Genomic DNA, 25,328 nt, shown 5'->3' on the forward strand with positions numbered 1-25,328 from the left:
CCGCTGGACTCTGACATTTTGGTAACCGAGCTGTCATTTGTCTGACTGATGGTTTCTGTCTGTGCCTCCGAGCCTCTTTGTTTGGAGAGGGTGTGGTTGGACTATCTGGACCTGTAACTAGCCGGCGAAGTCAAAAATGCTCACCATTTTCACAGCAGACAATAACAAAGGACTCATTTAGCCTATTTCTGTTTTCCTCGCTCAGCTGTAATCATCTGTTTGGAGGAAAACAGTGAGGCGAGGCTGTGCCCCGCCCTTTTTCGCTGTTGTGTGTGGGGGAAAAGTGGCCGGTCTCTCACTTTGCGCTCTTACAGCTACAGCTACACACCCGGTGTAACGTTCACTGACCGCTCGGCGGATGTTGAAGTTCATTCGCTTTAATTGGACATTATAAAGTTCAGCAGGATACACGGACACAAGTCTTTATCCGCCCCTTTCTGTGCTTCCGGCTTGCTTTGCTCTCTTACGTACTATCGTCGTGACACGGGGTTTCCATGGTTACAGATAACATTTATTGGATATAGAAGATCCCAACTTCCTTGACAGTTCCAGTATCCGCCCACTGTCAACACAGAGATCCGCCGGAGTCTCCACCTGAATCCAGGAAAGCTCTTCAGACTGAAGGCGACCAGGTGTTGCGCTACTATACTCTATTTGGAAAAGAAAAAAAAAAAAAAACTAAAAGAAAAAACTGCGAGCCACACTAGACTGGAAGCTTTGTTTTTAGAATTTTACTGCGTTTAATCTGGTAACTATGCAGGGTAAAGGCACTTTTATCAGCCCCTTTCACAGACCGCGGTGTCTGGCGGCAGCGGCACCGGCTGGGAAAGCGAAATTAACTCATCCGGGAAAAGCGATTCTGGCAGGTAAGCGCATCACAATCCACACGGAAAAGTCTCACATGGACACAATGCCACTCTAGTGTTAGTCACAGTTCAAGAAAGCATCCACGCCTCTTTCTTTCTACTTGGCTGTGCTATGAAGCAAAACTTTGTCGAGTCAGAAGCCAGGGAGGTTTAAAAAAGTCAGCGAGCAAAGACGCGCTACAGTTTGCAGAAATGTCACTATGTTGGGATTAGAAGAAGTTATTATGAGCCAAAGGAGTACCACACTGGTTTGTATTTCCGATAAAAGCTTTCCTTTTAAATGACACGTCACACGTTTTCTTGCATGGACGTGAGTAAGTGGAGTTGCACTAATGTGTCCCAGCTTCAGTTTAGGCAGTAGAGCGTAAGATTGAAGGAAACGATCTTTAAACAAAGTTATAGCCTGTATGTCTTAAGCCACTCTAATCTGGTGCTGCTTGAATCTTCTACAAAAGGAGGATTTTATTCTTCGGTGTTTCTGTGCTATCAAATCCATCTGTGCTGTCATGGTTAGGTCAGTTTGACCCACTGCACTGACTTGATTTTTATCCTACTTATCTAAAGATCACCTTCACTGCACTTAACATAATGCGCAGTGGGCAGTCGTCCACGCACACTTGAGCCATTTAGAGTCTCGGGTTTGTGCAGTGGGCCATCAGAGCACAAGAGATGGCTTCAGGCTGTATGTTCTTCATTAAAGTACACCACTAGTCTTCTTGAAACTGTACATATTTACATTTTGCTCTTTTTGGGGGGCGTTTTAAGCAGATCTCATCACCTGAGGTTTTGCACTCAGAAATTTACACATATTTTTTTACTTTTGTATGTATTCTGTCATTTTTTTTTTTAACTCAATACTTGCAACTGACAATTATTTGAATGGTTTATCAATCAATGTTGAGTTTTTTGGGAGTTATGGTTTAACATCTAATTTAAAAAAGGCCATTAATGGTTGATTATCTCCAAACAACTGATATCTAGATCAACTGGTGAACTTACTATTCAACAAGACTTGAGTTGTACCGAGTTGTCTCCTTTTGCCCCCTCCCCTCCAAAACCCCTCGACCTCCCTGTGTGATGATGATCAGGCTGCAGCAGCTCCGGCTGATGAAAAGCCTCTCTGAGGTGCTCCTGTATTAAGGCTACATGCTGATATTTGGCAGCAATCACACTGATTTTTCAACCCTGAGCTGCTGCAGTTGTCGCATACTGAATGTTTTATAGTTCTGAAGGAATTCTTTTTGATTGTAGATTTAAAAACACCAGCTGCTGTTTTTTTTTTAAATACTTTAAATAAATATAAATGTGATAAGTTACAACCTCAGTTCCAAAAATGTTGGGATATTGTGTAAATTGTAAATAAGAACAGAATGCAATGTTAATGTAGAACATAGAAAACACGTTAAAGCTTTAATATGAGATATCTTAGAATGTTGTGAAAAATATTAGCTCGTTTTGAACTTTATGTAAGCAACACACCTCCAAAAAGTTGTGACTGGCTACACAAAAGGCTGGTAAATTAAGTGACAATACAAAGAAATAGCTGGAGAAACATTTTGCAGTAATTAACAACAGGCCAGTAAAAGACTGGATTAAAAAAAAAAAGAGTATCTTAGAAATTGTGTAACAATTTCAGAGTAATATAAAACTGTGAAGAATTTGATTATCTCGTCATCTACAGTGCTTATTAGAAGATCCTGGGAATCTGGGGAAATCTGTGTGAAAGGGACGAGGCCGAAAATCTGAGGGTGCCTGTGATCTTCATGAGCTCAGGAGCACTTCCAGAAATCATTATCTGTGAACACAAATGGCGCCTAAAGGTCTTTCGTGCAGAAGAAGAAGCTATATGTGATCATGGTCCACAAACGCTATGTCTTCTCTGGGGACAAGTGGAAAACTGTTCTCTGATTAGAGGAATCAATACCATTGAGAGGTATTAGCAATGGTATTGACACATCCACATACCCTTTCGTGGGGTCATACATACAAATTTCATCAAGACGATGCTAAATCTTGTACTGGATCTATTACAGTAGCATGGCTTCATATTAGAAGAGCCTGGGTGCTGAACTGCGGGCAGTCCTGCAGTCCAGACCTTTTATCAGTTTAGAACTTTTGGAGCATTTGGCACTGTCTCAACTTTTTTGGGGATGTGTTGCTGCCATCAAATTCAAAATGACCTTAGTTTCTTCTTAAAATGGTAAGTTTAAACCTTTTTTCATGTTCTACCGTGAATAAACTATGGGTTTAATATGGTAATGAGATTTGCAAACCATTGCATTTTGTGTATTTTTTGTATATCAGAATCAGAATCAGAATACTTTATTGATCCCTGGGGGAAATTATTTTTTGTTACAGTGCTCCATTTTAAACCAACATTAAGACAAGACAGACAATACGCTAACTAAGAATAGTACAATATATACATATATATACATACATACATACATAAGTCACTTATAAATAAATAAATAGATATTACACAGCTTCCCAACTATTTTGGAACTGGGAACTGGGAACCTCTGATTCACATTTAAGGCTATTTAGGTATTTTTTTCCTGTGCACATTAAAGCTAATTTATATCAGTTTGAATCGTGTCACTAGTCTGACTAATGAAGCTGTCAATTCAAAAACAGCCAAATAGTGTAAGATTTTGTGTTAGGGTGGGAGGTGGAGTAAGAGGAGGAGGAAAAAAATCTCATGTCCTGTCAGCTGCATAGAAATGGAAAAGAGGTCGTGGTGAGATCTTTGCCTTCCCCCATCACTCCTGTGCAGCCTGATTGACTGGATATGGCCCAGTGTTGTACCCTGCTCCCTTAGCTGTTTAGCTCAAGTCAGGCCTGTCTGTCTAGTTTTGCAACAGCCGCACAGTTGCATTCTGTCTCAACTTTGTGCATCCTGTGTAGAAACCAGCGACTTATCATTCTCTGTCTACAGTTTAGAAATGAAGGTGCATCAGAGCGTCACAGGATGACTCAGCAGTAGATATAAAATGTGTGATTCTGACGTGAGATACCAAAAGGAAAGATAATAGTTTAAACAGTCCTAACTAGGTTTTCTTTTTGGTTTTCTGCCATGCTAATGCTACTTTGTATCCTTCTTGGTTAACAGTATGTCTGTGTACACAGAGAAAGTCACTCACATAAATGGCCAAAGGCTCAAAAGAAGACAAAGCAAGAAGCAGAAGGTCAAAGCTTAATGGCTTAGCGAGCCCGCATAGTCTGGTTGAGAGAAGCGGGGTATTTATTTATTTTTTTTCTTTTCTTTTCTTTGAGCTCTTTTCTGCTCCCATTGGTTTGTTCAGCTCCTCTCTCCACAGCCACTGGTGATGACTGAAGTTGAGACACGACAGGAGGGAGAATTTTATCTGTGTGAAGCCTCAGGGAGAGCGCGATCTAAATGCCTCTCTGGTCCTGGTTTACAGGCTGTTGTGATTTCATGTGCTGTTGTAGCTTTTATTAATAACCTTTTTGTACTGGCGAAGCGGACTCAGAGCCGCAGTAAGAATGAGGAAGTTTTTTTTTCTTGCTTTCCTAGATAGATTGGGTATTTCTCTGATAGTTTTAATATCACATTTCCTCCTTTCCCCCTTTCTTCTCCTCTCCTCCATCACTCTCGCTCCAGCCTCGGGGCAGCCAGTTAAGGTTTCTGAGTGGCTGTCTGCTCTCAGGCTCAGAGGGCTCATCAAACTGTGGCTTACTCCCCGTTTCCTCGCGTCACAGGCGACACACAGTGTCCCCTCCCATCCATTGTGGTTGCTGCTTGCAGACCCTGAGTACCAGGAGGCGAGACAATAATTCACAGTGCACTCGTCTGTTCAGCCCCCAGCCACCCCACTGTAACAGCTTGCACTCCCGCTCACGCGAATAAACATCACAGAAAAAAGATTGCAATAATTTAAAATACAGAGCGCCAGTTTAATGTCAGCTTAATATTACACGTTTTGTTTTTGCCATTGTTTCTGATTTTTTTTGCAGATCTGATTTAGTACCACATTGTTTAAAAAAAAAAAAAAAAAAAAAAAAAAAGATCACTCAGCATCAACATGAAGCTGCTATAAATTTGTGTCAAAGTTAAATATGATATATTAATTATAGCAGGGTAATTAATTTACAACTAATGTGTTGGGTTCAAAAATACCCTGATGAAAAATGGCTAGCTCAAAACAATAATTTAAAGGCCTTCATATCCTATTTCCTCAGACAGGTCCTGAGGGAAATATCCGGCTCTTAGTGGCAAAATTTTCCAGTATGTGGAGATACCTATAACTTTTGTCTGCTCTTGGTCCTTTGCTGTGTACAGGGCTTTTAAAAATAGCTGCCTGCATCTGGAAGGCACACTAAAGAGAGCAATAAAATAAAACAATGAGCGTAAAGATGCCAGAACACACACGATCTAAATGTGTTGTAAACATAGACTCTGTATGAAAGAGTGACAAAGCTGTTCTGACACTGCTTTCCATTTTAAAGCCATTAGTTCAGTATCAAAGCTACATTGGGGCCAGGGATCACAGATGAAGGCTGGGAATCACTGAGAAATCAGAGAGTACAGAACATTTATACAGCAGGAAATTAGCAGTCTATGTAAAGACAGCCAAGATCGTCCCCTTCAATCCCCCTTTCTGTCTCCATTTGGGGCCATGCATTGTGTTGTATCAAACAAGTGAGAGCATAAACTCATCAGGAAGCTGTTTCCTGAGGTCAAAGATTGGTTGAGAAGTTGTTTCATCGTAGACAACCTAATGCCTTTTTGACACTGTTGCAAACGTTACTTTAACCGATGCTGAAAGTTGGTTGTCATTCAACATAAATACATAACTAATACAAATTCAGCCTTGTCTCCAGATGTACAGCTTGTCACAACAACCTGTGCGTAGTTGCTCTGCTCATGTAAAGAAGAGTACAGCCTTCATGCTGCAGGGTTCTAGGCAGTTGAATCGACTCCTATGTAAAATTAATCAACATCCCCCTCATATAATTAAGCATCAGTGGAGAATTACAGAGTGTTATCCAGGACAGAGGAAGCCTAAAAGGCCAGACGTCAGATGAATTATTCTTTTCATCTTTTGCGCAAGTCAAACAGAAATATCGCAGCACTACTAATATGACACCTCCTGTTTGAAGTGCATCAGTCCTCTGGCTACGTTCTTCATGTTGACTGGAGATTTGACCGTAAGAACATCTTTCCCTCAGACTCTTTCCCGTGTTTTCTCCCCACCAGAGAATTGGAAGTAACCGATAACCATCCTGATGAAGAACATCCGAATTAATAATACATTTTGATGCAAAACACACAGACCGACACAGATTATTTTGGGTGTGTTCTACTGTCTTTAACTTTTACTGCATCAGTGATTTAGTGCAGCAGGCTGAAGAGCTAACCCTATACTGCTAGTGAAAAAAATATAAATACCGATAGAAACGGTACTTCCCATATATGTAAAACATGCCACATTGCCAGGTCTTCCTAACTAAAAAGGAAGTTTTTTTGTTTTTTTTTTCCTTCTTCTTCTTTTTTTTTTTTTTTTTAGTGCACCAGATGTGCTGGGTGCTCATTAGTCACCATAGCAGACAGGACAGGATTTCAGAAGCTGCTCTTCCCTGTCAGCTGGCTGCCTGGCTGTCTTCTCACCTGGCTTCCTCTGTGTCTCTCTGTACTACAAACAATGGACGTCAATTTGTGTATGTGTGGATTTTTCATTCGTTAATCTCAGTTGGTCAATGTGTACATAAAGAATGAGTTCAAAAGTAGGTGGAGTTGAAATGGTGGGTCATTTAAGCGATAAGTCAATAAGCACCTAAAGGGTTTCTCCTGGCTTAAATGGACCTTTGGAGGTGACTGAGCACTATTGTACCACATATAATAAAGATAGCAGGCCTGTGCTACATTAATTAACAGAAATCTTATTATTTCTGCAAGTGAAATGATGTTCGCTTGTCAAAATGTCTGAAAAAATTTGTACTACAATCTTGGTGATTTCCCTCTGGGGGGAAAAAGCACAAAACCTCTTTGGGTGTGCCAACATTTCTTATATAAAAGAAACCTTCCTTAACTATTCCATCTTTTCATTTCTATGGATGCAACCCTTTTCTTTATCGTCTATAATTGTGAACAGACTGTGTTTTGGTAAGGATTTTTATACATAGTCATGTGAAAAAAGAAAACTGCCTTTCAATTCTAAGATTGTAAATATCAGGAAATAAAAAAAAAAATTGGTACATCTCAGGTTTTAAATTCATTTAAATGCAACCTTGGATGAGCAAAACACACAACATAACACACTGTATCCTTATTTTTTTCAACACCAGGAAAACTAAAATGCAAGAAAGCAAAAGGTAACTGTATAGCTAACAGTGTCTGGGCGGATTGCTGTAATAATTATAAATGTGCAAATGTTTCAGCACCAGGTGGCTGTCTGGTCTGGTTTGTGGTCTAGTTCTAATTTGGTGTGAATTAATTAATTTGGAATGAATTTGAAACCAGATGGCTGATTGAGCCTAGTCACAGCACCGGTGTAGCTGAATGGAAGGAGATTCCTGCAACCAGGATCCAAAGTTTCAGGGAAATCCTGAAAGTGTTACAAAAGTGTATTCTTGCCTCATATGCATATAATTCTGAGATTTATGTCTCACACATTTTTGGCTATGCAGGCATTCAACTGTGCAGGGCCCATCTGTGAAATCGGAGAGGTGTTGATTAAGTTATAAATTTATCTTCTCTGCCCAGAGAGTGACAGTGTTACCTTGAAATGGCACATCTGTGTCTGATTTAATAAACTGCTGTTTAGTCTAAGTTTTTAACAGTCTGTAGAAGCATATTTGTATCAGGGACTCCATTTTTTTTTTTTTTTTTTTTTTACCCTCTTCTGGGTTCAGCTTACTCTTTTCAATTTTCTTTCTTGTAATATTAAGTGTCAGAAATCCATATCGATGCATCGATTTTATGACACAGAGTGAAGAAGAGTAGTGGGGGGATGAGGAGAGAGGAAGGAAGGTGCTGCCGAGAGAAAAATTTAGAGCAGGAGAGGGAGAGCGAGCCCGGGAAGATAAAGATTAATGGCCATTTTTCTCATGTAACCCAGTTTTGGCAGCTCACAGGAGTCATTTAGGGTGTCATCTGTAAATGTGTGTAGAGGCACGTGTGTGCCTCAGTACTGGGTATATGCTGCAAAATGGACTAGGAGACAAACGGGCAGCTTCTCCTCCGCAGGCGCTGTGTCTGATGAGGATTGATCTTGTGTTTGTCTCTGCTGCTGAGTCGCTGTGTTCTGAGTGAGTGCTGGTTGGTTTTACATGCAGAGACGTCTTGGCACAAAGCAGAAGAATAATGTTGATTGTTTAGTCTTCTATCCAAGACACACTGGGCCACTGATCCTGGATCAGGATGGATGTCGCTGAATGGAGTATTGTAAAGCTCATGTGATTTCTGTTACACCTCAGCTGGCGTACGATTACTTACTACTCCAGCAGGATTAGCAGCATTACAGCTCACGAGCCTCCTGATTAAAATGTATGTCTGTCTGTGTGTGGTGATCTTGTGTTTGGCTTTCAGATCTGAGGACAGTTTGTCATGCTTGATTTTAGAGATGAGGTTAGAATTTGGTTTAGCATGGGCAGCTACATTGGCATTCGGCTTAGCAGACTCCTGAGAATCAAGGGCAGCTAAATGGAAAATTGCTAATAATGAAATATGTTGCTGAAAAGTTAATTAACAATCACCTGTTTCCGGGTCATTGTTTATAAAAGCACATAAAATATTAAAGCTAATAAAAAGTTTAACTCATAGTTGGTGGATTAAACATTCAAGGACCAAACGTGCCTTTATCTACCTTAATGGGCAATTTGTTGTACAGTCAGAAGAAGTCGCACAGAGGGTTTCAAGTACGCAGTCTTAAATAAACAACAAGTGAAACATGAAAACTTACTAAAAATGTAGAAGTCCAGAATAAAGTAGGATTATTATAAAGTTAGTGTGTCATTTAAAAGGCCAGTGGCAGCCGAGGCAGATAAGGTTTAGTCTTTGCCATTTGTGTTGGTATACTGTGTCTGAAGTCAAACAGAAGCAACGTGAGCTCCTCAGAAAAAGGGCCAAGATCAGCCACGACTGACTGGGCTTCTTGGAAGTCCTAGGCTCATGTGCAATGTTGCTGCACACGTTGATGATACCTTGCAGTCTACTTTTATTTTTTTAAGGTTCAGTGACATGTACCAGGCAAATGTGGATGTAAGAGTAGATTCAATGAAACATAAACACCACAAAGTTTGTGAAAAAAGTACATGTGCTGCTAAGTTTTTCTTTGAGAGGCACCTACTTGAAGCTCAAAGGTCAACAGCATGCACATAAATGGTGAATAGTACTTGAACTAAAGGCTAGAAACTAGACTGGAAACCAGGAAGGTTTCCCCACTAAATATTTCTCCCATATTTACAGAATCTGATTACGGGGACCCTCATGTTACTCATTGTTATGGTCAATATATCAACGTGAAAACGTCATGATTTTGCATTCTTAAAATGTATTTTGTTGTCAAAAATAGTGGTGAAAATACATGCTTTCTTTTGTTCACATTTTCCTGGTGTCCCAGCACGAGTGAGTCAACTAATGCTAAAAGTTGATGCTGTTTTAAAGGCAAATGGTCGTCACACCCAATATTGATTTTAAAATGTCCATTTCCTGCACTTTGTATGACGTCAGTACTTCACTTTGAGTGAGATGATTTGATTTTCACTGTGTTGGATTCCTGTGGTCTTTGGGGAAATTGTTTTGGTCTTTGCTCAAATTTAGATGTTACTGTAAGAGGTTTCTCATTTCTGATTAGATTTTTTTTTTCAAGCACTAATTTCTGTAAGTGTCTGTGTAAACCCGTGACTTGCTTGTGCCTCTCGTGCACGCTGTTCATGTGTGTTCATCTGTGTCATTGAGTTAATGGAGGGTCTTGGCCTCGGTAATGGAACCCCTCCCTGTAGGCCGTGGATAATTTAATTAATGTCAACCGTCTCTCCATCCCTCCTCCTTTCCTTGTGACTCATCTGTGTTATTCTTTGGCTTTGAACACTTGTCCTCATCTACTTGCAGTAACTCACTGTCTTTGGCTGGTTTCAGGCCAAACCCTGCAAGAATCACTTAAGAATCACCCTTTTCTTGCTTTCTTTCTGCCTATTTTTCTTTCTCCAAACACTCATTTAATGCTTTAGGTAAAGAAAATAGTCAAACCTGTAAGTGGCAGCTGAATTTTCTTGCACAACCTCCTTCTAGTTTATTCATTCTTCATTGAGACAGGAACAGTTGATTCATTTTTGCCCAGCTCGTTACTCTTCCTCCCTCTACAGCAGCGCTTTTAATGTTTATGGAGGGAGAGCCATTTGTGGAGTCACTGTAATGATCCATGATGTAATGGCGTACCTTGTAATTCTTAAGGGGAGCAGCAGTCTAAGTAAGGCTGCACCCAAACAGACACAGCAGCTGGTTTTCTTTCTTCAGTGTTCACTTTTAAATTGGTGCCACTTTTGTCTGTGGCAGTTCTTGTATGTTCTCTGAATGAATGATGATTGGGTCTGATTTCTTTTGTGTTTCCAGGTGGAATCGCAGGTGGCATAGAGATCTGCATCACCTTTCCCACAGAGTATGTCAAGACCCAGTTACAGCTGGATGAGAAGGCCAATCCACCAAAATATAGAGGAATAGGTTTGTATGCAGTGAGTGGAATAGTGTAAAATGAGTGGAATTCATTCACCAGCCACTTCATTGGATATGCTTGTTCAGTCACACATTAATGTGAACATCTAATTAGCTAATCACATAGCAGCAGCTCAGTGCATTTGAGCATGTAAATATGGCCAACCTCCTGAAGTTCAAACCAAGAGTCACATGAATTATGAGAGAAGAGGACAGACTCATCAGCAGGCAGATGTAAACAGAAGGCAAACGTTTATTTAGGCTGATTAGAGGAACTCAAAACTCATAGCACTTCAAAAACTGTTAGACACACAGGGGCAGTAACAGAAATATGAGGGTAATTAGCATATGTGGACACAGCAGGGTATTGAGAGACAGGTGAAAATAAGGAGGAGAAAGACAACTAAACACTACACACTGAAAAAGAGTAACGATCAGAATAAAACAGGAAGTGATAGCAATAACTCAATTGGGGGAAAACAGACTCACGAATTACAATGTGAATTTAATATGGGATAAAAATGTCTCGATGCATGCTCAATCATCCAGGCAAGGAAATCCCAGAAAGTTGATTCTGTTACTCTTGGTCAGTCATCCAAGTGGCTTCTTCAGTTTCAACATCCAGATGCACAAAATCAACTTTCTGGGATTAATCTAGGGTAGTTGACAAAAGATGATGGAACGCTTTACATAAAACAGCCTGGCCATGTCTGTCCTTTTATGACCACAGTGCATGCACGGCCCATGTCATCCTGTCTGGTTCTTTTTGGTTGCGTTATCATTTTAATTTTTGTTTTTTTACATGCAACACATTTCATCAACCCATCAATGGACTGCTTTACACCAATGATATGTACTTACAGACATTATGTTTATTATTGAATCTGTTAAGCTTTTGTTAATATTTATAAAATTGGAAGCATAACTCTATTCGTGGCATTTGAGCAAGTCAAAACACTAGCATGGTGTACCTAATGAAGTGACCAGGGAGTGCAGGATTTAATCTGGTGGCAGACATCTACTACAGGCTCAAAAACGGTATTCTTTATTACTTTTATTCAAATTTTCAGCAAAACCTAATAAAATAAACAGTATTTCTGCAGCAAGAGAGCATAAACAATGATAAAAAAAACATACAATAATCCAATAAAAGCAACACTCTCGGGAGCTCATTATCTAATTACCCATCATCCCCAGGTACATTAGTGATTCTGGCAGGCTGTCACTGTGCTTGTTTATATGACTTAGATCAGACCAATGCACACTCGCCATCCATGCATACGAGTGTACACAAACACACCCAGGATCTGTGGATATCATTTGAGGATTTGAGGATTGGAGACCGTGCTAATGAGCACTCAAGACAGCTGCTGCTTTTCTTGTTCAGTTGGCTTCATTGGAGAACTTTGATTGCTGGACTGATGCAGCCAAGAGCCAGGAAAAAGCTTAAAGTAAAACACCAGATTTTGTGAAAATATCAGCTGAGGTTCAGCCTATCTGCGGCATATATATGTTATATTTAATTACTGTTGCTACATGCTCTTTTGTGATGTTGATGATTGAGGTGTAAATGACAAGTGTATTGGTGTATTCTCTAAAGGGTTAATGCACTCAGCCTGAAAAACAGACAAATTGTAGAATTTTTATATTTGAAAATTAGAAAGCAAACTGTGTTGTATGCAAATATGCATATCATGTTCATTCTATAATATTTGCTGCTTGTGTACCTGCTTTAGGTGACTGTGTGAAACAGACAGTACAGAGTCACGGTATCAAAGGGCTGTACAGAGGTCTTAGCTCTCTGCTGTATGGATCCATACCCAAATCTGCTGTCAGGTATGTTATAAAGCAGAGGTCTGTCATGTGCAAGGTAAATACATTTGCTTGAGCATAATTTGTGATGTAATATTCTCAGTTTATTAAGTTAAAATATGGCTGACGTAAAGAGCAATGTCCACAGTCACAACACAGTAAATGCTGCTTGCAGATTTACTGCACTTCTACTTTGTTACGGTGTAAGAAAATGGAATCAAAAATGGAATCGCAGTGATGCTGTATATACTCCTCCTCCTTCTGCCCCTCTTAGTTCTCCTTTCTTCCTCATCATCATTGTATAAAATCAGTTTTTTTGTTTGTTTGTTTTAAAAAAAACTTTTTTGATTGTCTTTAGGAGGATGTGTGGTCAGCAGATCTATTTTCACATGACACAGCAGTTAGTGTGAAGGAATTGTTTTAGAGGACACATTTTAGATACCTTCACTTTGTTAATTAACTGAGCATGTACACAGCATTAAAGGCAGAGGTAGCCATGGTGACCATTTGTTATGAAAGTCCTGTTTTGAGGTCTAGGGTAGAGCATTTTCGTCATGGTGTTTTGAAAGTACCTGACGAGCAAAGGGTGGATTGACAGCATAGTGAGACTATCTTCATTTCTGAAACAAAAGACTGAGCTCATAAATTCATCAGGAAAGTGTTTACTGAGGTTACAGAGCAACTGAGCTGAGGGCTGTTTTCCCATAGACTTCTATACAACAGTAACCTGCAACGTGAGGAATCACCCCTGCTGTCTATTAGATAGAATGGAGGTTTAAGTTACTTGCTCAGTGGCTTCATTTTTTTAGACCTAGAAGCTACACCCAGCTTTTATGCTATGTATGGGATACACCCTTTCCTCAGATTGCTTGCATCATTCTATAAATAATAATAAGAACATAAAATAAGAATCATTTTAATTTAACCCATGTGTCAATTTTTTAAAGCTTTTTCCCGTCTTTCTTCTCATTGACATTTTTCTTGATATCAGACAGAAATGACACTTGAACTCAAAGCTTTCTAAAAAAGTTTTTGCTTTTAACTTTGTTGATTAAAATCTTAGATCGCATGCTTATATTCTAATAATCACAAATTGGTAGAGAGTACATATGTACAAATATAAATGCACTGAAGGAACGTGGAATGAAAGGAACCCTTTTAGCTAAAGCCGCTGTGATCTTCTACCTGAAACCATTAACTCACACACTCCAATTATTCTAGTCCATTACCCACAAGGCAAGGCATAAATGCCACACTAGCATTCAGTATAATTATGTTATTCTTTTGTAGCAGTGACATTTATCTTCAGACAAGTGTGAACACACACACACACACACACACACACACACACACACACACACACACACACACACACACACACACACACACACACATATATTTGTGTAGCTATTTTTGTGAGAACATTTATGGACATACAGTGGGGCAAAAAAGTATTTAGTCAGCCACCGATTGTGCAAGTTCCCCCACCTAAAATGATGACAGAGGTCAGTAATTTGCACCAGAGGTACACTTCAACTGTGAGAGACAGAATGTGGAAAAAAAATCCATGAATTCACATGGTAGGATTTGTAAAGAATTTATTCGTAAATTAGGGTGGAAAATAAGTATTTGGTCAATAACAAAAATACAACTCAATACTTTGCAACATAACCTTTGTTGGCAATAACAGAGGTCAAACGTTTACTATAGGTCTTTACCAGGTTTGCACACACAGTAGCTGGTATTTTGGCCCATTCCTCCATGCAGATCTTCTCGAGAGCAGTGATGTTTTGGGGCTGTCGCCAAGCAACACGGACTTTCAACTCCCGCCACAGATTTTCTATGGGGTTGAGGTCTGGAGACTGGCTAGGCCACTCCAGGACTTTCAAATGCTTCTTACGGAGCCACTCCTTTGTTGCCCGGGCGGTGTGTTTTGGATCACTGTCATGTTGGAAGACCCAGCCTCGTTTCATCTTCAAAGTTCTCACTGATGGAAGGAGGTTTTGGCTCAAAATCTCACGATACATGGCCCCATTCATTCTGTCCTTAACACGGATCAGTCGTCCTGTCCCCTTGGCAGAAAAACAGCCCCATAGCATGATGTTTCCACCCCCATGCTTCACAGTAGGTATGGTGTTCTTGGGATGCAACTCAGTATTCTTCTTCCTCCAAACACGACGAGTTGAGTTTATACCAAAAAGTTCTACTTTGGTTTCATCTGACCACATGACATTCTCCCAATCCTCTGCTGTATCATCCATGTGCTCTCTGGCAAACTTCAGACGGGCCTGGACATGCACTGGCTTCAGCAGCGGAACACGTCTGGCACTGCGGGATTTGATTCCCTGCCGTTGTAGTGTGTTACTGATGGTGACCTTTGTTACTTTGGTCCCAGCTCTCTGCAGGTCATTCACCAGGTCCCCCCGTGTGGTTCTGGGATCTTTGCTCACCGTTCTCATGATCATTTTGACCCCACGGGATGAGATCTTGCGTGGAGCCCCAGATCGAGGGAGATTATCAGTGGTCTTGTATGTCTTCCATTTTCTGATGATTGCTCCCACAGTTGATTTTTTCACACCAAGCTGCTTGCCTATTGTAGATTCACTCTTCCCAGTCTGGTGCAGGTCTACAATACTTTTCCTGGTGTCCTTCGAAAGCTCTTTGGTCTTGGCCATGGCGGAGTTTGGAGTCTGACTGTTTGAGGCTGTGGACAGGTGTCTTTTATACAGATGATGAGTTCAAACAGGTGCCATTCATACAGGTAACGAGTGGGGGACAGAAAAGCTTCTTACAGAAGACGTTACAGGTCTGTGAGAGCCAGAGATTTTCCTTGTTTGAGGTGACCAAATACTTATTTTCCACCCTAATTTACGAATAAATTCTTTACAAATCCTACCATGTGGATTCATGGATTTTTTTTTCACATTCGGTCTCTCACAGTTGAAGTGTACCTCTGGTGCAAATTACTGACCTCTGTCATCATTTTAAGTGGGGGAACTTGCACAATTGGTGGCTGACTAAATACTTTTTTGCCCACTGTATTACACTCCCTAGTGCCTTACCCAATAGAAACCTAACTCTTACCTTTTATCATAATAATAATAATAATAATGGATTGCATTTTACATAGTGCTTTTCGGGACCCCTCAAAGCGCTTTACAATACCACTATTCATTCATTCTCACATTCACACACTGGTGAAGGCAAGCTACAGTTGTAGCCACAGCTGCCCTGGGGCAGACTGACAGAGATTGAAAGTGAAAGTATTAACCCTCAAACAGCCCTTTGAAGGGGTGTGGGAAAATGAAAAATCTTCACTTCCTCACTGTGTCCTCACTCCATTGTTCTAAAACTCAAACTGATCCTCATAAAGATAGTTCTACATACATACGTATACACACACAAAATAAAGAAAAGAGAGAGGGGATAGGAGGCAAAACGATTAAAATGAAGAACAAAAAACTGTGTGTGTGTGTGTGTGTGTGTGTGTGTGTGTGTGTTATGCTGGAGGGTAACGTGTGTCTGTACAATAGAGAGACAGGCCCAGCCAGGCGGAGCAAAGATGCCACTCAAACTCCGACAGGGTCTCAATAGGGTTACAAACAGGGAGACTTGGGTGTGTTTATGCTGATGCACAGTGTATATGTTTGTGTGTGTGTCAATCAGCCTTTAGCATCATTTTAAGAGTGAGTCTGAATGGTTTTGTTTCAGCTCAAAGGAGAATTTTCTGTGAGGGAATATGGCAGGGTGGCGAAAAGCCGTTTATTGCCATAGAAATGTTATAAGGGAATATGATGTCATTTATATATGGATTTTGGACACTTTCTACTGTGCAGTGAAGTTTAAAAATCTTTATAAATGGCCACATTGCATATTAGCATTCGTATAACATGCTCTCTGTGGTGTATACACATTTAGGCCAGGAATCTTTTAAGCTTGTGACCCATTTAGCTGTTGACTATAATCAGCTGTTTAACTTTTTTTATACTTTGTCAGCCCTAAAGAAAAAATATTAAAAATTCTTAATAAAATCACAAAAAGGACAAAATTAAAGGCAGATTTGAAACATATAAATGATCCTGCAAAAATGCTTTTTCTACTTGATACTGAAATAGAAGAGACTAAACAAACTGATAAGGATATTTTGACTTTTTGTGATGGGTAAGGTCATCTTCTATTTCTGCTCTTGAGATCAGCCTACTTTGAAAATTAAAACTGCATACAAGTGGTCACATTTTATACAGAAATGTGTATGAAATGCCTTTGTCTCCATTGTCTACATGTCTTTTGGTCTTTTTCATTTAAGATTCTTACCCCTTTAAATGTCTAATAATAATGATTATTATAGTTATAATTAAATCTGCAAAAGCTGTATATTTAAAAGGATCAGAGGGAAAACCAGTGACTTCAAAATACTGCAGAAAATAAATACTTGAGTTAAAAAAAAAGAAAAAGAAAAATGAATATGAGAAATTAAAAACTGCTGAGATTTGGAAAGTTAGTTTTGATTAATGGAGAATACCTTGACACTTTTCTATTAAGCACTGCTTGGTCTGCTTAGTTTTTCTACCCCCTGCCTTTTTTTTTCTTACTTCCTCCATCTTCTTTCCCCTTCGTCTTTTCCATCACTCCTTTTCTTCCAGCCCGCTCATTCCATTAACTGATTGCCTGTGCACCCTCATGTGCCATGGAGTATGCTGGAAGGTTGTCAGGGAGGTAAGAGAGGGACATGCAAGAGAGCTTTTGACCTTTGTCTCTCCTTAGCTCTTCATCCATATCAGCATCAGCATTCTTTCTTCTCCCTTCCCTTTCCTTTCCTTCGTCTTCTCGACAGAAAAAAGTGACCCTATAAAAACGACCCCCTAACGAAGACTGGGCAGCAGTCCACTATCTAGGATGACTCATCTGTGACTGTGGATGTCAGCCAAACGATGTGTCACATTCTGACTGTAAAGTTTAGTCCACTTGTTAAATGAGTCGGGGAGAGGCTATAGAGTAAATTGGCAAAGGAGAGAGCCTGACAGTAGCATATTTCTCCTCGGCAGACTTTAATGAATAGCATTTGTTTCACAAGGTTAGTCATTAAGTGCTCTGCCATCATTCTAGCATGCTGTGCGGAAGAGCTTTATTTTTTAATTTGCCCTAAGCTAAAACAGCGTTTGTAGTCAGCAAATGGTGTGAGAAAAGACAGGAATTTATGTTTATGTACTGTTAGGTGCTGCTAAGGATTCAGTTTATTGTGGGGAGCCTGTCTTTCAAAACAATCTGAATCAGTGCGAGTAGTGAGACAGGAACAGATGTGGAGAGTTAATGAGCAGAAGTAAGTCTTGGTTAGAACGGCAGATGGAGAAGAAAACTAAAATCCGATGAAGCGAGTCTAGTTTTTTTTTATTTATTTATTTTTTAGACCTGTTACAACAGCAGGTAAATGGTTCAAGCAGACTGAGAAAAGAGAGGAAAACAAAGCATTCATCAAGACCTAATGTCTGTGCTCCCCCTCCTCTTTGCTAAATGTACCAGGCAGTGTCCTCCCGCCGCCACAATTCAATTCCATCTATAAATAACCTTTCTTGCAAAGGACTTGCTGGCACACCATTTGCAGAGAAACACAAACCACACCTCTCTGTAGCTGGGCTGGCTTCCATGGCAGCTGTTGCTGGTCACACATTGGTTACTGAGACTCTGCAGTTTATTGGTTCATCTTTAATGAGGATGCAGGACGATAAAATTAAAACGCCTGAACACATTAGGCTGTTACAGCAGTTTGCTTTCTCCAAAAATCTGAGTTGGAAGAAGCTTTCTAATTTCATCTGTGCTCACTGAGACATGAAAACCCTTACCTTTGCCTGCAGTATTACTATCTATTTGAATTTATTTAGTTTACTCAATTTTAGTAAAAACAAACGTGACTACAGTGGGTAGTTTAATTTCTTAAATCAACTTTGAACTTGCAGTGTTGCCATGTGAAAGACTGAAATAATCTGAGTATTTGTAGAAGAAATTATTTCACAGTTCACAGTGTAATCACAAAGATTGCCCACATGTAATTATTAAATGAGATTAACTTTGTTATTCAGTCTGTTTTTCTCAGACACTCCTATGTCTACATTTCCCATAATTCTTTGCTGGCTTTTTTCCTACTTGTTAGGTTTGGGGTGTTTGAGTTCCTCAGTAACCACGCCAAGGATGAGTCCGGTCGACTGGACAGCACCAAAGGCCTGCTGTGTGGGCTTGGAGCCGGGGTCATGGAGGCTGTTCTGGTGGTCTGCCCAATGGAAACAGTCAAGGTGTGTTACTGAAGCTCATCTGAGCTGACCCTCAAATATAGAGAGAGCAACAGTGTCAATGTATAAAAACTTAGATAAAGTGCAATAGTTTGGTGCCTTTGTAGGTCCACTGTGAATTATAATCTATAAATTATGAACTGCAAATAATGAAATTTTACTAAATGGGATAAGAGATATTTGTGCATTTTAAAATCACTTCATGTTAGAGGAACTTCAGTGCAAACATGGACATCTTGGGATGTTCATAATCTGTTGTCTAAATGGACCGTTTGTTAAATGTGACCGTTTTCAGAAAGTGGGCAGCATGATGGTGCAGCAGTTAGAGCTCACATCACCTGAAAAACCTCAATAAGGTTTCTGGTTGTAATTTTTGTCTGCTGGGGCCTTTCTGTGGGGAGTGTGCATGTGTGTCGCTGTGTCTGTGAGGATTTCCTCCCACAGCTCAAAGACAGGTTTGGTTGTGTGGATGTGAGAGGGTGCGGTGTTCTGCTTCACTGTTTTAGCCCTGTGAGAGACTGCGGCTATTTCGGCTGCAATTTTGGATTCCAGCGATTATTAAAAGATTACTGAGATAAAATAATGTGTGCCACATTCTGTGCAGGCTGTGGCTTGTATACAGTTTGATATAGCAACAATTTTATCAGAGTCTATGAAGAATTGTTAAGAATGACTTATAAATTATTCTCATCATGATTTTTGTCATATTGTGTCTTCGGCTTATGAAGTAAAACTAGTTGAAAACCACTGACTGAAGGTTAAAGTTACCAACCTTTTTAGAGAAATATTCTTTGTAAGAGAACTACACTAAACCTCTTCAGTTTTCACTCCCACATCTGTAAAATGTATCGTCTGTATTTTTGTGTCTTTAATCTCCCAAGGTTAAATTCATTCATGACCAGACATCAGCCAACCCCAAATACAAGGGATTCTTCCACGGAGTCAGAGAGATGATCAGGGCTCAAGGTAAACGTGGGCTTCATGCATGACATTCACCTGACATCTGCTGGTTGGTTAGGGTAATGCACTGGGAAACACTGACCCTGGTCAAGCATCAACAACAATATTCACTCTCATATCATTGTGTAAATCATCAGACAGACTGCCCCCCTGCCCTCCCCCTCCAACAACATTTACAGCCTCTCATACTGAAACACCTGAGATGTGATGTCAGTTAAGATTGTGAGGCTTTTAGTTCTTAGCCCTTAAGTTGGAAATTGGGATTGGACTGTGGTATTCAGGTTCTTTTCTATTCAATGTGCTGTCTAATTTAATTGAAGAAGGATTTATTAACTTATCCTCTGGCTTCCGGGTTGAACAGGATTAAGAGGGACATATCAGGGTCTAACTGCAACAGTCTTGAAGCAAGGCTCCAACCAGGCTATTCGATTTTTCGTGATGACTTCTCTCAAGAACTGGTACAAAGGTGCGTGTACACGAGTACAGCTGGTTTGTTATTACTATAAACAATATTTAATAAAAAGAGACCAACTCTGCAAATGGTCTGAAGGGTTATTGTAGGTCATTGTGCAGTTCTTTGAACCCCAGTTGGGTTTCCAAAGGCTGTTTTGCATAGTAATAATACAGTGTGTGGAGATTGATATATAGAGTATTTCTTTTAATATTTATGATGTGAAATTAATTAGCACATTAGTATCCTTCATGTTAATGAGTTTAGAACTAACTCTGATTTAGAGCTAACCCCACCCTTCATACTGCTCTGTCACATTCATAAGGTGATAACCCCAACAAAGCAATAAATCCACTGGTGACTGGACTCTTTGGAGCCACAGCAGGAGCAGCCAGTGTATTTGGAAACACTCCACTAGATGTCATCAAGACAAGGATGCAGGTACATAATGCAACAGATGCTACAAATCACACGCTTTTTCTTACTTGTGTTTTTAAATACGAACTTGCAACCCGTGGACAGATGTACTAATGCTCTTCTGCTTTTTCTAAAGGGTCTAGAAGCACATAAATATAAAAGCACGCTGGACTGTGCCATGAAGATCTTGAGATATGAAGGGTTGGCAGCGTAAGTACACCTCCATGTTTTATTTTGTTTGGTTTGACTTGTAGTGTTGGTTTCACAGCTGATTTAAAACAACACAGCTTTAAAAAAACAATGTGTCTTTCTTTATTTCACAGATTCTACTGTCAACACTGTATAAGAAATGCTTTTTGGCTTTAGTTTATTACTCTAAAGAACTTGAATGAGAAAATCTAAACTTAAACACTTTAAGAATAAGAATGTGCCAAATGATTAAAAAAAACAAAAACTAATCAAAATACTGGAAAATATAACCCTAACCGCAGATAAATATGGCTCCACCCTAAACAATTAATGTCTTACATACTCCTCCCTCTTTCTTTATCCCTCTACAGGTTCTATAAAGGAACAGTTCCCCGGCTTGGCCGTGTATGTCTTGATGTGGCCATAGTTTTCATCATCTATGAGGAGGTCGTAAAGGTTCTGAATATGGTCTGGAAAACAGAATAGGTGGTTGGACATACGACGAAGGTGGCAACTTCCTCCTTCACAAGCATCAGACATAGATCTGACTTCAGCAGGCCTCTTTTGTGTCATGAAACCAACAGCAGAAGGGGTGAAAAAGAGAGCTGAACTTAGATTAGTGTTGTATGCAGAGCAGGAAGTCAATATACTCGGAGACAAAAGAAGAAAAGGGGGCCTGGCGTCACCTACACCTGGTGTAAGTGATGCTCAGCATCAACATTCCCTGACAAGATTGAAGAAAAAGAAAGATAAATGATAATTAAATAATAATAAAAAGAACCTTTATTCTAAAGATGCATCACCAGTTTATAAATATATAGATAAAATACTGGCCAATAGCATCGCCAGCAGCAGCACCTTTATTTTAAGTTATCTGGTTTACTTTCTCTGTAAGCCTCTGTCAGGGAAGAGCATTATATGTAGTCATTCACAGCTGTTTTACTGCAAATATGCAGATATCCGGCTGGATTTTCTTGAGTTTGCGTTGCTTTCTGTCTCTTCTAAAAGTCCAGAGGAGCCAGAGTGCAAATGGTTGCAGTTTGCAGTCACACAAGCTGCAGCAACTTCCATAGTTGGGCCTTAAATAAAATTGGTTTATAACCTGCCATGTATTTTTATACAGTGTAGATTCAATTTAATTTATTGATAACTTACAGAATATTATATATTTTAAATCCTGTGCCAAATGTCAAACCTATTGTGTTATGAAAGTCTGTTCAGAAGAAAGCAAAAGTAACCTAATTATCTTAAGAGAATAGTAAATATTATGACTATGTACTGTGAGATACATAATTTTTGGAAGTGAATTATTAAATAGAGAATTAAGAGAATATTTGCTGTTAATCTGTGCCACACTGTTGTTGTTGTTTTTTTTTTTTCTTTATCGGGTGTATAAATGTTTGGGGTTTTTTTTTCTTTTTTTTTTAAGATCACTGTGAGTCTACAAGACACAATGAGTTGTTTAGACAAAGTAACATCGGGCTTCTATTTTGCTTTTAGTGGAAACAACACTTCTAACTGGGTCATATTTTACCAACCTGACTCCACCCAGTGTGGATTTTTGTTCTGTTTACATTAGATACAGTTTTACTTTTTATTTTATTTATTTATTTTTTCCTGCTAAATACACTGCTCGGCCAAATTAAAAAAAATAAATAAATAAAAAAAATTACAAATTCTAATATTTTATTGGACCGGCTTTAGCTTTGATAACAGCATGCAATCATCAGGGCATGGTTTTGATAAGCTTATGGAATATCACAGCATTTATTTCTATCCAGGGTTGGTTTAATTTTTAATTTTTTTTTGCCAGGATCTTGATGATAGCAGTGTCAGGCCACTGTGAACATCACAAAGATTCTCAATGAGTCTGCGGCCAAGTCATGTGTGAAAACAATGATTTGTGTTCCCTGACCTGCTCTTTCACAATATGAGCCTGACAAATCCTGGCATTGTCATCTTGGAATCTGACCGTGCTATCAGGAAAGAAACAAACATTACTGAAAAAACCTGGAGGATGTTCAGGTCATGTGCTGACGTCATTATTTGGGCAAGTAATGCTGCTGAAACTCAAACTGCTCAGATCATAACACTGCCCCCGTGCGAGGCATTCGCCATGATGTATGCATCACTTCATCCGCCTCTTTTCTTACCCCAGTGCACCAATGACTCTGGAACAGGGACCTCATCAGACGAAATGCCTTTTATTTATTTATTTTTTACAATGCTCCAGAGTTAAATTGTTATCCTCCTGAAGTGGCATTAAATCAAGTTCACGACCACAGGATATCACACGATTCTTTAAGAAAGAGAAATTACTCACTGCATCAATTAGGGTTCAATCTATTGCCATCTGAAACTTCACTATCTGTCCAATGGAAGGATGCTAACTATTTGCTTCATTCCAGGTGGTGACTTTTTTTTTTCTGGGCAGTAATTGTTTCTTATACAAATTTTTGGATGATTGTTGGAAATCAGTTTGTTCAGTTTCCAGCGTCATTCTGTTTCAGTGCCATGTTTCATTCAAAGTTGAACTCCATGTGCCTTTTGCGGGTGTGTTTGTTGGCGAAAACATCTTGACCAGTATCCTCATGCATTATCCAGCTTCACCAGGGTGACAGTAATTTCTGTGGTGGTTAAAACGGTTAACGTTTACATAACCAACATCATGCCATCAAATCCAGAAACCCTCATTTTTAACGTTTCTGTAAACACTCATGAATGTTGTTTTTTGACTGGCATTCACCCTGTTCTGTCCTTTTAGGTGTGACAATAGCTTATTTCATGTTTAATTAACCTGCTCTTTAATCATCATACAAGAAAACTGTGTGGTCCGGACATGTTTTTATAATAACAACAAGGGGTCTGCTTGTTCTAGTTGTTACCACTGTTCGAGTATTGTAATTCTCAAAATTGTCTTTTATTTAATATTCATGAAAATATTATTATTATTATTCTGTATTTTCTGCGCAGCCAGACAAAGTACTCATGTTCACCACTGCCAGACAACCAAGAGAACATTATACTGTGATAATAAATCAGTGTATTCCAATGCTGTGTATATGGAATTGTGTGTTTGTGTGCGTGTGTGTGTGGGTCATGTTGATGAAGCTTGTGCAATAAATGTCCCTTACTTAATGTCTGTGCTTTAATGTAAAGTTGTTTGTTGTAGGGGGATTTGAAAACAAATCAAAATAAACATCTGAAACATTGAAGCATGCAGTCTGGTTGTTTTTGTTGCCCTCCTCACTCGTTAACTGTTATTCTGCCCTTTTCCTCACTGCAGATAACATCAGGACAAAGGGGGGGCAGGCAGGTAGGGGAGGAATCGAACAAGGAACTCGTTCTTCTAGTTTTGGCTCTTGTGCCTGTACAGTGAACTGTAACTATCCATGCTTTCTCTCTCTCTCTTTCTTACTCATTTCGTTTCTCTCTCTCTCACGCATTATTCAAAACACTGGTTCAGGAATGCACAGCTCTCTGCAGAAGATGACTTGAAATTTTTAGTTTGAATGAGGAAGTAGAAGGACTCATAAGTAAAACTCAAGCAACAAAGTAAAAAAAAAAAGTACTCACTGTGGGGAATTCTTCTTCTTTGGGAGAGTCCAGCTAAACTTGAAGCTATCTAATGCAGTACTGTAATAAATCCATTAATTGGGTCATAATGTTGCGTTTGTGATGTTTGTGATATAATTCCTTGACTTCCCCCTTGTGCAACCTCAACATCTTTACAGTATAAAGATTCTTGTGGCTTGGCTCAGTTCCATCGAAGCACCCTGACATTTTCTCACACGCTTTACTCCCGGACATCACTTGATCCAGATCCTGCAGTCCTTCAGCACATCAAGGTGTTTGTAAATGTTCTGTCTCACTCTGTAATTAACTCATCTTAGCTGAAACTCAACAAAGAGCTTTTAGTGGGTGACATTAGAAAGGCCTAGGAACTGGTGTGCGCAAACACCGAAGGTCTCCTTGGAGTGTGATAAAAGCATCTCCAGAGATGTTGTTCAGTATCAGTAGGTGGAAGGAATGCATGCTGTGTGCAAACATCTTGAGGATATTCCTTTACACTCACAATTTTACGGTAATAGAGGAGCACGTGTGAAATGCTGACTTTAAACAAATGTGATGTACAATCCAATTCTGGGCTCGTTGTCATGGTCCTGGGGTTTTGTGTTTCTGGGATTTGAAAATTTTGTGAATAACTTCACTTTAGGTTTTTGTTTCAGTTCTGTTATTATGTTAGAATTTTAAGTTGTTTCTTTATCCTTGAGAAAACAAGGTTAAACCTACTATTATTTTATTATTCCAGTATTTTGTGAGTGAGTGTTAGTTTATGTGCTTTTGAGTCTGTGATTCCTGGTTTTACCTTATGACTAGTCTACTGATAGTTTTCTCTCTCTCATGTCTTGTTAATGACTGTTCCTCTGTTTCTTTCATGTCTACTGTGATCCTTCTGATCTCCCTGTTTAGTATTTGTCTTTGGTTTATTCCCTGTGTTACTTTGAAGATTAGTTTTGTTTCATGTGTCTCTCTCTCACACACAGCCTGTGTCATTTGTGCAGTCTTGTGATATTTTCTGTCTCATGTTTTTTTTGGTTTTTCCCTTCTTTTTCCTTTTTCTTTTTTCTTTTAAATGCTATCCTAATTTCAGGATCTAAAAACATTTTTCT

General features: G+C 39.4%; 1 protein-coding gene across 1 annotated transcript; it reads left to right on the top strand.

Moving 5' to 3' along the window:
• The first annotated feature begins 211 nt into the window (after nucleotides 1-211).
• On the top strand, nucleotides 212-23,858 carry LOC146562817 (tricarboxylate transport protein B, mitochondrial). The gene is made up of 9 exons (XM_085295025.1): nucleotides 212-866; nucleotides 10,444-10,551; nucleotides 12,279-12,378; nucleotides 18,503-18,641; nucleotides 19,520-19,604; nucleotides 19,960-20,064; nucleotides 20,375-20,490; nucleotides 20,603-20,676; nucleotides 21,027-23,858. Exons 1-9 carry the CDS (start codon nucleotides 755-757, stop codon nucleotides 21,139-21,141), a joined length of 954 nt encoding a protein of 317 aa, XP_085151151.1. The 5' UTR covers nucleotides 212-754; the 3' UTR covers nucleotides 21,142-23,858.
• The last annotated feature ends 1,470 nt before the right edge of the window (nucleotides 23,859-25,328 follow it).

This window comes from Mchenga conophoros, linkage group LG12 (genome assembly GCF_057382185.1).
Source record: "Mchenga conophoros isolate Kocher_MC1m ecotype Shallow Benthic linkage group LG12, M_conophoros_male_GT1.1, whole genome shotgun sequence".
In the NCBI taxonomy this organism is placed as follows: Eukaryota; Metazoa; Chordata; class Actinopteri; order Cichliformes; family Cichlidae; genus Mchenga; species Mchenga conophoros.